Source organism: Sinohyriopsis cumingii, unplaced genomic scaffold (genome assembly GCF_028554795.1).
Source record: "Sinohyriopsis cumingii isolate HCF-2022 unplaced genomic scaffold, ASM2855479v2 utg001869l, whole genome shotgun sequence".
Lineage (NCBI taxonomy): Eukaryota > Metazoa > Mollusca > Bivalvia > Unionida > Unionidae > Sinohyriopsis > Sinohyriopsis cumingii.
Window position 1 is genome coordinate 700834 of NW_028316075.1, and position 12980 is coordinate 713813.

Sequence of the window (12980 nt, forward strand, 5' to 3'; positions counted from 1 at the left end):
AGTAGTCTTGATAACTGTAGGTTGAGATTAAGACATTCAACTGGTCTGTTATATGTTCAAAGTCTAGATAACTGTTGATTCATTGGTCTGGATGATAGTCTGGATAATTACTGATTCCAATTAAGATGATTTATATTAAGACATTTCATCAATCTGGATGAGTAGAAAGTCCTTTTAATTGTAGGTTCAGATTAAGACATTTCCATTGGTCTGGATGCAAAGATAGTCCAGATGATTGCAGGTTTTGATTAAGACATTCTGTTGATCTGGCGAAGTAAAAGGTCTAAATAATTCTAGGTTCAGATTGCACTGAATGACCCCTGGAGTCTTGTCAATTTTTGACTGAAATGGGAGTAGGAAACCAGTTTTGGGGGCTACTTCTGAATACATCAAATACATCTGCTTCCAAGAGATTTTCATTTAGCCAGATGCCTAGTTGTGTTACAAATGATATTTTTGTTGGCTCTTTTGCTCACGTGTGTGCAGAAGGTTAAAAGTTGTTTTGGGTTTTTGGGGGCTTATTGGACCCATCATTTTCCTGGCCTTTTTACTCCAAATCCCCAACATATCCTACTTTTTGCAATCAATCAACTGTCTGTGTGCAGATCAGACTGGTCTGCTTTGGAGTTCAGAACAAAAAAATCTAAAATCTGGACACAAATCTGATTCCAATGAGCGATTTTGATGGGGGAAAAATCTGGTCTCAAAAACTATATTTTTCCCTCTGTATTTTGTAATGCTAGTGGAATGTCCAGATTATTTGGTATCATTGTAGAGCTACATCTGTCTACTTTTCTTTCATACCACCTAATTTGGTTTATCTTAAATGAACTTGATGCTACAGAGTTCGGAAGTAGGGTATTACCTCATGACGTATAAATGTAGCACCAAAGGTTTAATGAGTTAATAAGGTTTTTGGAAATTTCTAACAAATTGTCAAGGAATGGCTAATTTTGTAATTTATCTGCAATAATAATGCACAAATGATCAAATACACAAGGAATATTCAAATTTGTTGACATCATCACTGAGTTATCCTTCCTCAGCTTAGAGAGTTTCACTCATAGTTGATATCTGAATGTTGGATCTGGCCAGTTCTCTACCAACAGGAGCTGTTCTTCTCTCTGGTCTATCTGCAAATGTACACTAAATGTCCTTGGCACAGAGAGTGAGTGACATTACCTTTTGTTGGTTTGTGTGGTTTTAGACCACTAAGATGGGATCCCCATCTGCTGTAGTATGCTGACCAGGGATAAGATAAAGCAGGCAATATTTAGGGCATCTTTTCTAGCCTTTCCTCATGCTACAGGGGTAAGCAGTGTTTCCAAATAGGGCTGCTCAGTTAACCAAGGGAATGCTGGGTAACAAGAACCACCTGAAGGGTCTGAAGCCCTGCTATCTGAAAGAATTTCTGGGAATTCAAGAGAAGACCTTGTATTCTTTTTAATTGTTGAATGTTGATATGATCTCTGATTTTCTTGAGCATCTAAGCCACTGTGGCAACCATAGTGGATGTCATGACTGGCACCATTTTCATTCAGGACAAACCTGACACCATTAGAAAAAACAGAAAAATCAGTGACAAGATTTTCAAGATGTTCAATGTGAGTGCCAAATTTGAGGTAAGCATTTACAACCAACTAGATATCATGATTAGTCTTCTGGTGAAAACCACATGTTTATCTAACTCTCCATTCAGTGGAAGTAATTTTTATTTATGGCCAACTAGACATCATAAGAATTCTTTTCGTTAAAACTCCACATTGATATAAATAATCATCCAGAGAGCAATAATAGATTTTAATGATAGCCACTACTGTGGCCATACTGGAAGTCTGAGCAGCAGCATTTTCATTCAAAAGCAACCAGATTACGGCAAAAATGCATTTCTGAAGTTTCATGGCATTCCTCAGATGTTTCGGCAAAGTAGCAAAAATAAAGTTGTGCCATTCTACAAACGCTTCTAGCAAAAAATTATATTAGACACATGCAAATGAAAAATATGCAAAGAGAAAAGGTATATACCTGACAGAAGACACCCAATTCTTCTATCTGCCATGAGCCGTTTCTTCACTGCTGCACTCAGTAAATTGCAGATGTTTTCTTTTATGTCTGATCCTAAAATACACATTACTTCATTAAATGCAATATTACAAGCATTTCTACAGTTTGGACTGTACTGGCATTTGACAGTGACTTTTATAATTACAAGAGGAGAGATTCAATTTTGGGAAAACTTTCATTCTATTCTAAATATTCATACATCATATTATTGAAGCATTCCGTAAACTTTTTTTGTGAAATTAATATTGCAACAGTGTAATACAAGTCTTTTATACATTAAACAAAACAAAGACAAATAATAATAATGAGATTTAAAAAAGAGGTCAAACCTGATATTATTCACCTGTCTTGCATAACTTAACAGTTGACCATTTCACTTGGAAGGCTTCTATATTACTATAACAGCATAGGCAAACACTACCCCACAACTTAAACTGAGTTTATTTTACCTAACTTACTATATCCTGACCAATGTCACTTTTCAAAAGATAATTGCATATTTAATATGCACCATCTCTTGCTCATAATTGAAGGCAGCCATAATCCAGGAGCCACATGTAGCAGAGTGTTCTAAAGTGCTCACCTAAACAATCACTGTCATCTCACCTCTGTTCACATGGTTTCAAGCCATAAGCTGGTTATAATGTTTGATCACAGTTCTATCAAATACATGCCCCAAGTGTATTTTTAAAAAAGCCTTCATAACTGATGAGAGACAACTTCTTAAATGTATGTTAAAATTATTAATTTTATTAGCACTGAATACATTAGCACCAAAACAGACTACAGAGCATTAAACTTCTAACTGTCCACTTTTCTCTTTGAAGGAGAACTGACAAAACATTAAATTTACTTCGAATAATTTAAATGGTAAAGAACATTTTTGTTGTAAATATTTGTTAATTAACAGTGCACAAAATAAAACAAATCCCAATTTGACCTTTTAAAACATAAAAGATTCAAATCCATGGACCTTAAATGACCTCAAAATATTATCAGAGTGCTAACTTTGAACTTTGTTTATTGAGGTCAAACTAAATACAATGTCTGGTCAAAATTCATTTATTTATGTACAAGTTATTGTGCCCATGAGCTCAGTGAAGTACAAAAGTGAAAGCAATGACTTTGGATTTGACAAGACATTACTTTTGATTTGAACCAATATTAATTAGGGCCAAATCTATTGCAAAAACTTTTTGAATGATGTTTGTTGGCAATACCATACATGCAGGAAGAGTCAAGATGGCTGTGGTGCCCTGTTGGATGTCAGATGAGCACAATTTTCATTCAAATTAACCACAGACTGTTATAGTGTTTCAGAATTTTTAAAAACATGTATAAAAAAATGACAATATGTCTATCTGTTCAGGAAAAGTAGCCATACAAAGATTTTCAGAATGTCCATCAAGGCAGATATTACGGAGATTGTTATCATCATCATTTCAGTAAGGAACAACTATATCATGCATGAAAGAAGTAGTTTAAACAACAAAATCTTTGAAAAGGTAATCTGTTACAAGACTGAGAGATCACATCTGCATCACTTCATTAATAACCAAGTACACACATCAAAATTAGTGACAAGATTTTCAAGATGGCTAATGTGGCAGCAATATTTTATTTTCGAGGGGCACCATTTTATTTAGGACAAAGTGACTTTTAAAACTTTAGATTGTACATATAAAGCTTCATATTATTAATTTTGTCAAATTAATGCAAGTTTTCATGTGAAAATGACGAGATTTCATTTTGGTTAATGCATTTATTGTGAGAATGGATACAGTGAACATTGCAAACAACATTGCTGGGGTGGAGGTTCAATAGCAAAGTGACAGAAAGTTCCAACAGTGTGTATTAAGCTCCAACAGTGCAACATCATTAAGAAACAAATTTCAATGATTTTGGGTTTACTTGGATCGATTTTGGCTACAACTTTTGTTTTTTTCTTCGTTTAGACAAGAATTTTGTGTGTTGGCAGGCTTCCAATCTATTTTGGTAGCAGATATGAATATGATTGTGATGACAGTTTAAGTAGCTTTTTATTACTACACTTAATCAGGAGTTTTTCTTGTTCAGTATAACAGGTATGATATTGTATGGGTGACACAGAACAGCTCATGCAAGTTTAACCACTGACAATCATCATGAAGATACAGGTGGAAAACTAACTATACAAAGTGACCACTTGAAGCTTGCTTTCTAGGTTCAATTTTATGCATTCTTGATCACACCTTTTTCAATATGAACTGTTTGTTGTCGAGCATTACAGGTACACAAAACTGTATAGGTGACACTAAGCAACAGGTCGTGCAAGTTCATTCACTGACAGTTTCTGTGATTCATGCAGAAAACTAATTATAAAAAAATGAATACTTAAAAACTTATTGCAGTTTGGGGATTGTTTTAAATGACACCTCACTGACTGCTGTTGTTGTTGTTGTTATGGGGTTAACACCATTTTTCAGCACACGATAGGCTATACATGGCGGTCAGTATTAATGGTGGAGAAGAACCCGGGAAAACCTCGGAAAGAATCACAGACCCACAAGAAGCTACTGGCAAGCTTTTTCACATACCCACATTGGCTGAATCCGAGACTCGAACCAGCGCAGACAGAGGTGTGATGGCAGTGATCCATAATGGAGAACGCTTTAGACCACTCGATACCCTCACTGACTTCATAATTGTACAAAAGATTATTTTCACACAAACCCATTTCTTTGTACATGCCTACTGATTTTAAAAACAAGGCATTGTAACAACATAAAAAATGCACATAACTCAGCAATATCATTGATTTATAAGTTATAACCTGATTGTTACCAGGGGGTCCCAAACACTGTCAACTTGTTCACGATTTGAATCTAAAGGGAACTGTGTTATCAACACAGTTGCTATATTTGCCTGGTCCAGTCTATGTTTTCAAACAACAAATATGATGTGGTTCATAGTTTTTAAAAATCTCAATTCTGTAAATTCTGGATTTACATTTTTTTTAAACCCATGTATATAAAAGTTCACCCTTTTTATTTGTTAAATTTGTCTGCTTGCTTGTTTACATTGGGAGCTTCTATCTGCATTGAAATGCCAATGCAGGATCACCTCTTCAATATTGGCTGATGTTGCTCCAATTGAAATAATCTGAGATCTTCAATATTTAGGTCTATTCACCAATTATAATCCAAATTAGATTAAAAACATAGTCCATGTCCAAAACATAAGCAAATCCGATGCAAGATCACATCATGTGCTAATCTTGCTCCTAACCATACAATCTGAGATCTTGATATAACAATATTAAATATATTAATAGATATAACAATATTATATATATATATATATATATATATATATATATATATATATATATATATATATATATATATATATATATATATATATATTAAATATAACAATATTTAAGTCTATTTACCAGTAATAATCAATATTAGTCCCTGTTCCAAAATTTAAGCTAATCTGATGCATGATCACCTCCTCAAACATGCATGAATCTGGCTAATTAGCATATTCATGAAAGTCTTGATTGTAAAAGGCATATATTTCAAGTTTAATCAAAATCTAATCAGAATTATACTTCCACAATTGTGAAAAGCTCAGCCAATCAGATGGAAGATCACCTCAATAACATATGTGGATCTCATGCATTATTGAAATTAACCAACATCTTGATAAAATAAGCCCATATTTCAAGTTTTATTAAAATAAGATAAGAATAATGGTCTCCAGCCAATAAAATGTAAGGTCAGTTCATCAATATTATCACTATTAAACCTGATGACATATGCACACATTCTAAGTTTCATCAAAATTGGATATCATGATGTTTATTTATTACCTATTTCCACTTCCAGTGTTTTGTAGATAGGTGGCTCTCCAATCTTGTGGAACCGAACTCTCTCATTAAATGTGGCTTTTCCATTTATATCCAGAGAGTAGGATTCCACATGGCCAGGTAGTACTGGTTCAATGAATTTGGTCACATCCGAGACTGAATCAAACTTTAGAGACAAGTCTGTCAAACCTGGATGAGAAAAATAAAATACTTCCATTCCTCTGGTGACAGAATTAAGTAAACAGATCATCTAATACAGCATACTTTAGAATTTTAAACATACAATCTTTTTATTCTTGTGTACTTTTCATACTATTTTCTAAATTAAAAATGTGCAATTCATGGATACTTTTAATGGTACATTTCACTTAAAAAATTATAAATGGCTTTATACAAAAACAAAACATTGGCAACTGTACAACATTTTTATTTTTTAAAGTAGAAATTGCAATGGTATCTACCCATGATCATAACTATCATTTAGCATTTTATAAAAAAATACACTTCATGGCTGGAAAAAGCTTTCACAAAAATCTGGACTCTTCCTTCTGCTTCTTTTTCTATGCATAAAATCTGGGTAGGTAACAGGCAATTTTACTTACTCAACAAAACTGTAATCTTGTCCCAGGCTGTCAATGTATTTTTCTATGACTGCACTTATTGCTGTAATTAACCCTAAAACAATTTATGTTATGCCCAATAATATCCAGGTTCACTGCATGATCTATTTGCAACTGAACCCCCAAAACGGCACCATGAAAATTGTCATTTAAAATGAACAAGTGCTAGTGAAACTTTCTAAAAACAAATCAATATTTTTTTACAATGTATAACACAGCAACCAAACTGAACATATTCATACACACCTTTAGCCTCTGAGCAGACAGCCAGGAAACCAGTCTCTGTGGAGATTTTGAAGGATGGTCTGACACCAAAGGTGTCTCTCCCTAGGAAAACCTTTCTATTGGCTGTATCAAGAAGACAAAATGTGAATTCACCATCAAGGTTCTTAGCTGCAAACTCAATGCCTCCCATGGCATACAAATGAATTATTACCTCTCCATCACAGGCAGTGGCATAATCAAAATCATACTGCTTTTGAAGCTGTAAGAGCAAAGAAAATTTGTGGGATTACTGTAAAGTCAAATTGAGTTGAAATTATCTCCCTTGGTTTCAATGGTTGCAAACTTTATGATTTGCAAATTAAACCCCCATTCCCAGGTATAAACATTATAAATATAATCATAGGCAAGAAATAGCATTATTACTATGTGTAATCTACAAATGGTATGATGAAATAATCATTTGAAGCACTGCAGTTATAAGTGAAATTAATTTTTTAATAATATGCCATGAAAATAAAAAATACTCCTAATACTGGTATTTAATTAGTCAACAATTGTTTTATAGTATCTGAATGAATGATCAAGAAAAAATTATAATACTTAGTATTTTGAAATAAATCTTTGTGCAGCTACTAAAATCTGATGTTTAATAAACCTTGTAGGTTGCATGTTACCAATAATATAAGTTTTTTGGTTGGTTTTGCATATCTAAAGAAACAAGGGTACTGTCAACAGCACATTATACCCCCCCCCCCATTTAAGCAACTTGGAGCTTTGATCTTTTAAATCTGAAAATGACAGACTTCTTCCTTACCCCAATTGCAAGCCATCCAGAAAATGCGGGCCAGGTCAGTGCAGTGGTGTAGAAATAATAATATTGTGTGAAAACAAGTTTACTTCTTTTATTTCAGTGACCTTAGCCTTTAACCTTTTCACTCCAAAATCAGTGGCCATTTTAATTAACCTCCAAGTGTAAGTCATCCACAAAGTTTGTTTTTTAGGTATGTCATGTAATAGCAGTATTAGCAGCATAAAACTGGATATATGGTGCCAATAAAAGTAAATTTATACAAATGCTGAATTAATGTTTTTGTGTGAAACCACTTTTAATGATTCAGCCATAAGTATTCAAAATCAACAGGGTTCTTCATTAATTCAATTGAAAACCATACATATAGTTTGGGAACTGCAGATGATGCGTAACCTATCGTGTGCTGAAAAATGGTGTTAAACCCCACAACAGCAGCAGATGATGCAGAAACTAGATTTCTTCTTTCAGTCAGTGACCCTGATCCTTGATCTTTTCACTGTAAAATCAACAGGGTTCTTCTCTACCCAAAGTGCTATCTTTGCAAGCCAATGTTCTGTTAAGCCTATCTGCACCTTGGCATATCAAGCAGATATTTCTGTGCTTCGGGTTTGTGAATTTCATTAGAGGCGGCAGCAAGCCACTGCATCCAATCAAAATTAAGCTGTTCAAATTTGAACAATGTTGCTATGTGATCAAGGGGATTACACAACTTGAATGGACTGAAAAATAAGCAATTTTCCAGTATCGATTCATGTTTGCACAAATACCTTTCACTCAAATACACCTGCAATGGCTTCCCTCTGGTACATAGTCATACTATCAATGTTAATCTTACAAAGTATCCTTTTTAGGTCAATTGCAACCACTATTTTCAGTGGATGTACAATGCACCATGCTGTTGGTGTTACATACTAAGGGAGGCAACACACCAAATCCAAAAGATGTCGCGAGGACAAAGCTCAAATGTAGCTGTTCGATCTGCCAAGGGGTGGATAGGGTTATTGGAACCTTGGCTAGCAAAGATGCCCCAAGTACATGCTATCCACAAATTTTGGCAACTGTAGATGATGGACAACTGAAGTTATTGTGTACAAATGAAATTGCTAATAATATAGATGGATGTGCAAACATCGTAACATAATGCACTCTGCCTTATGACAATTATGCTCCAAATCTCCATCCATTCAACAACTAAAATAATGCATTTTTTGTGGGGGGGGGACATATAAAATATAACATACTACCAATTCTGATTCTGAATTCTAAAATTATGACCCCAGACAAAATCAAAAGCACCACTCACATTTTCAAAGTATTAACACTACTATTACAACTGGCAGTGCTATTTAATTTTTAATAACTCCTTTGAAGGTAAGGCCTAGGAAACTGATGTGTAAATAGATGGGCAACCAAACAATTGGACAACTGAACAGAATGATAAAAAAGACACTGTCATTGTTCATAACATATGCCACCTGCATTATTCCTTTCCCTTTTCCATGCCTGGGTTACCCTATTAAAATAAGTCAACTTCGGAACCCACCACTTTGTGGTTGTAGATCTCCCCATTGTAAATGAGGTACAGGTGAGGATGCTGGAACAATCTCATTGGCTGCATTCCCTGCAGGTCATCTACAATAGCAAGCCTGTGGAAAGCAAGGCAGCATCCTGGAAAATGGTTCACGCTTTCAATACGGAAAGCATCGGGTCCTCTGTGTGTGATCTTGTGGACGGCATTACACTGGAAGGAAATGTCATCCTCACTACCAAAAACTGCCCATATGCCACACATTTTTCTGTAAATATATTGAAACAGTCTTTTAAATGTGTCTATATGTTGCATTAAAATTCAAATGAAGTCATACAGTTGGTGTCAAAACTGACATTACCCATATGATAACAAGAGACAAGTGGGTATGATACCACTTACCTAACTTGCAAGTCAGCTTGTGAATGCAAATTCACACACATGTGAAAATGTATTATGGAAAAAAGTTTGGCGCACATAGTTTTTTATATAAAAAAATTGGCGACCTGGCCTTCATTCATAACTTGGAAACTGTCCGTAGCCCCCACCCTTAAAGGGACACTACTGTTTACATTTTCAAAGATTTTATTTTGCTTTCATTGTTTCTGTTTGATTCAAAATGTCACAATTAAGTGTCCAATCCAAAAAGGCTGAAACTCATGATGAAAGACAGTCAAACTTAGAACCACACAGGGCTTTTATCTTCAAAAGGAGAGCTTGATGGTGTAATATGATCACATGACAAATCATAATAGTAATCAAAAACTCAAATGGTATGAGAGTGGATGTTTGATACTTTCACATTAATTACATGATAATAAAAGTCTATGTACTGCTGTCATCCTTGGGATGAAATAGTTTTAATACACAGTAATGTACTCTCCTTGAAGTCATGCGGATTTTATATACAGTTTTAGAGCAGTGGCTAAACCAAGTAAATTTTTAGGTAATGGGACTATGGGGGGATCTCAAAGTGTTACCAATTGGAAGTTTAAGTTGCAATATCTCTCTCTATCGCTCCCATCAAATACAAGAATAAATGGATGAATCATCTGTTTATTTATATGGTAAACACATACTCATCCCAGATTCACCCACAGTGAATGTTTCAAGTTAATCAGTGAAGTTGTATAGGCGTTTTAGCATGGATAAGCAAGACAGATGGCGAAAGTAAATCCCATATCCAGACAACTTAATATTATAAAATGAAATATTTTACATGGGTCCCAATTGGAGGTGGCACCATTCCCTTCGCCAGGAACAACTAGCAGGCTGTGGTGCAGTCAGAAAAAGTGGCACATGCACAATTGTGCGCATGCCACTAAAATTAAACTCAACAACAACTGGGTCCCAATTCTTTACTCCCTTCCAAACAATGAAATGAATTTTATCAGGTCAAATGCTGCACACTTTAAAAGAATCAAATATGGCTCACTAGGCTTACATTGAAATAACAGTAAAAGAAAGTAATAGTGATCTATAGGTTAAACTGGGTTCAGAGATTTTTCTCATGGCTGCATTAAACTCAAGGACTTCACATTTAATATGGGGGTGGGGATACTAAAATATTGGTGGGCAAAACTATGACCCCCTGGTTTTATCCACTTATTTACATCATAGGGTGTGGCTCTCAAAATAACTTATCCACCCCATGTCTTGAATCATAAAAGTGCTTTGTGACATAACCTAAGGTCATGATAATGTTTATCTATGATCTAAATTAGGGGTCTCCAAACTTTGTGAGACAAGGGATATATTAGATTTGTTAATAGGTTTTGCAGATGAATCAGTATAAAAAAATTAAATATATGCACAATTGTTTTTAAAAAAAATAACACACTCAGTACAATACAATGTTGGATGGGGAGGGGGGTGGCCAGACAAATTGAAGCCATGGGCTGGATAAAGCCAACAGGCCATAGTTTGGAGAACTCTGATCTACATCCTGATGAATATACCATGAAAATAAATTACACATTCTGAAGTTATGATGTAAACTACCTTCACTGACTTTAGAGTTACAGTCCTAATATAAAAAGGGATTAAGCTTCACACACGATTTTGACGTTACTAATAGGACCATGCTACTGATACAACATAGGTCAAGATACACCATCAAGCTGAGATTCACTTCATCATGACAATTTGTAAAAGAAAAATTATATTGATACGAGACTTGGCCTCAAGGATTGGTTCATGAAATGCCAAGTGCCAATGTCAACTCATGATGTAGTTTTATATCTATTAAGTTTTCATGTTGCAACTCCAAACAAATATTGGGCATTGAGTGGCCAAGTGGTCTAAAGCGCTCACTGTTATGGATAATTGCAATCTCACCTCTGTCTGCGTGGGTTCGAGTTTCAGGTTCGGCCAATGTGAATATGTGAGAAAGCTTGCCAGTAACTTCTCGTAGGTAGTGATTCTTTCCACGGTTTTCCCGGGTTCTTCCTCCACCAATGATACTGGCTGCCATGTATAGCCTATTTTGTGCAGAAAAATGGTGCTAAACATTACAACAAACAAACAAACAACGAAACAAATACAGTAATGTACACCACAGACCTTCAAATAAAAACTATGAAGGTGGCAAATACACAGCTTTATATTTAACAGTTTACGAATTTTCATGCCACTAATTCTATCAGGTTCAGAGTTACAAACAGCACACTAAATGTAACCTTAACCTGTGTGATGCAGTGAGAAAAATAACTAGATTTCGGTAAATGACATGACAACTGCATATCACCACACTTCCAAGCTATACATCTATGACATGACGCGATCCTTGTGAAAATTGGTCAGTGCTGTAAATGTGTTATTTCTCTTCATAGTAAGTATATCTATACTGTTTCATTACTTTTGGATCACAACTGTAGATTACAGTTAGCTATAAATAAGCATTGATGAGTTTTAAATCTTCATAATGAACCTGTATACAAAGGCTGGGGTAATGTCCCATTTGATGAGCAAGTCAGGTTGATTCTGTTGTGATGTGGGGATGTATTGAGTTATGTCACATGGCAGGTATTGCAACATGTATCAAGTAGGAAAATATTGTGACATAGAACTATAGGGTACATGTCAAGATGCAATCGATTCCTATTCAATATGATCTGGTTTCAAAATCAGTCTGCAGATGTATTAAATACTGCATTTAGATATAATTTGAGAGAACTTGTTTGTTGGATTGTTCATTAGAATTTGAAAGTGCTCATTGACTTTGGACTAAAATATTCTAGAATTATTGTGAATTCATTCAAAGAAGTTTTGGATAATGCCATTGTGATACACCAAGACTGTTGGCAGGTCTGCATATTGAATGATATTGGTACATCAGCACATTCAGGACCTGGAATTCATTTGGAAAACGATTCTTTGGGACTTAAAATAGAACCATATACCTTTTTCAGATTATATAGGATTTAAATCATGATTCTGTAAGTTTCTCTTAAATTTTCATTTTATAGTATATATATATGGTGGGGATCTTGAAAGTTTCCATGTTAAAGAAACATGGGCAAACCACCTATGCTGGGGCATGACCAAAGATATGTGTTAAACGTACAAGTGCATCTATTCCCTTGTGCCCACTAAATGCACATATAGTTCTAGTATGCAGTTTCCACATCACGAAACAGGATCAAATTCTCAACTACTGGGGCACAATCCAGGTCTGTGCTAGATACATGTCTAATGTTGTCTCTACATGCCTTTCATACCTATACACAGTTATTGGGTGGTTATCTGAATAGTTCTTTAGTGATGACCCAGAGCAAGTCTCCTTCTCCTTCCTCAGGGTCTTATTTCTTCTCACGTCCATCAACCAATATATGGTAAAAAGATGAATATATCAACTGTTTCCAAACAATGACCCTGGGT

At 35.0% G+C, this 12980-nt stretch overlaps 1 protein-coding gene across 1 annotated transcript in view; it reads right to left on the minus strand.

Moving 5' to 3' along the window:
- Nucleotides 1-12980, minus strand: part of LOC149771429 (asparagine synthetase [glutamine-hydrolyzing]-like) — a 33843-nt gene that overhangs the window by 15921 nt on the left and 4942 nt on the right. The window contains exons 2-5 of the mRNA XM_089948481.1: nucleotides 9117-9369; nucleotides 6784-7021; nucleotides 5921-6106; nucleotides 2026-2118 (exon numbers count right to left, since the gene is read on the minus strand). Coding sequence (XP_089804607.1) covers nucleotides 2026-2118; nucleotides 5921-6106; nucleotides 6784-7021; nucleotides 9117-9365 — 766 coding nt within the window. The 5' untranslated portion in view covers nucleotides 9366-9369. The remainder of the gene's footprint in view (nucleotides 1-2025; nucleotides 2119-5920; nucleotides 6107-6783; nucleotides 7022-9116; nucleotides 9370-12980) is intronic.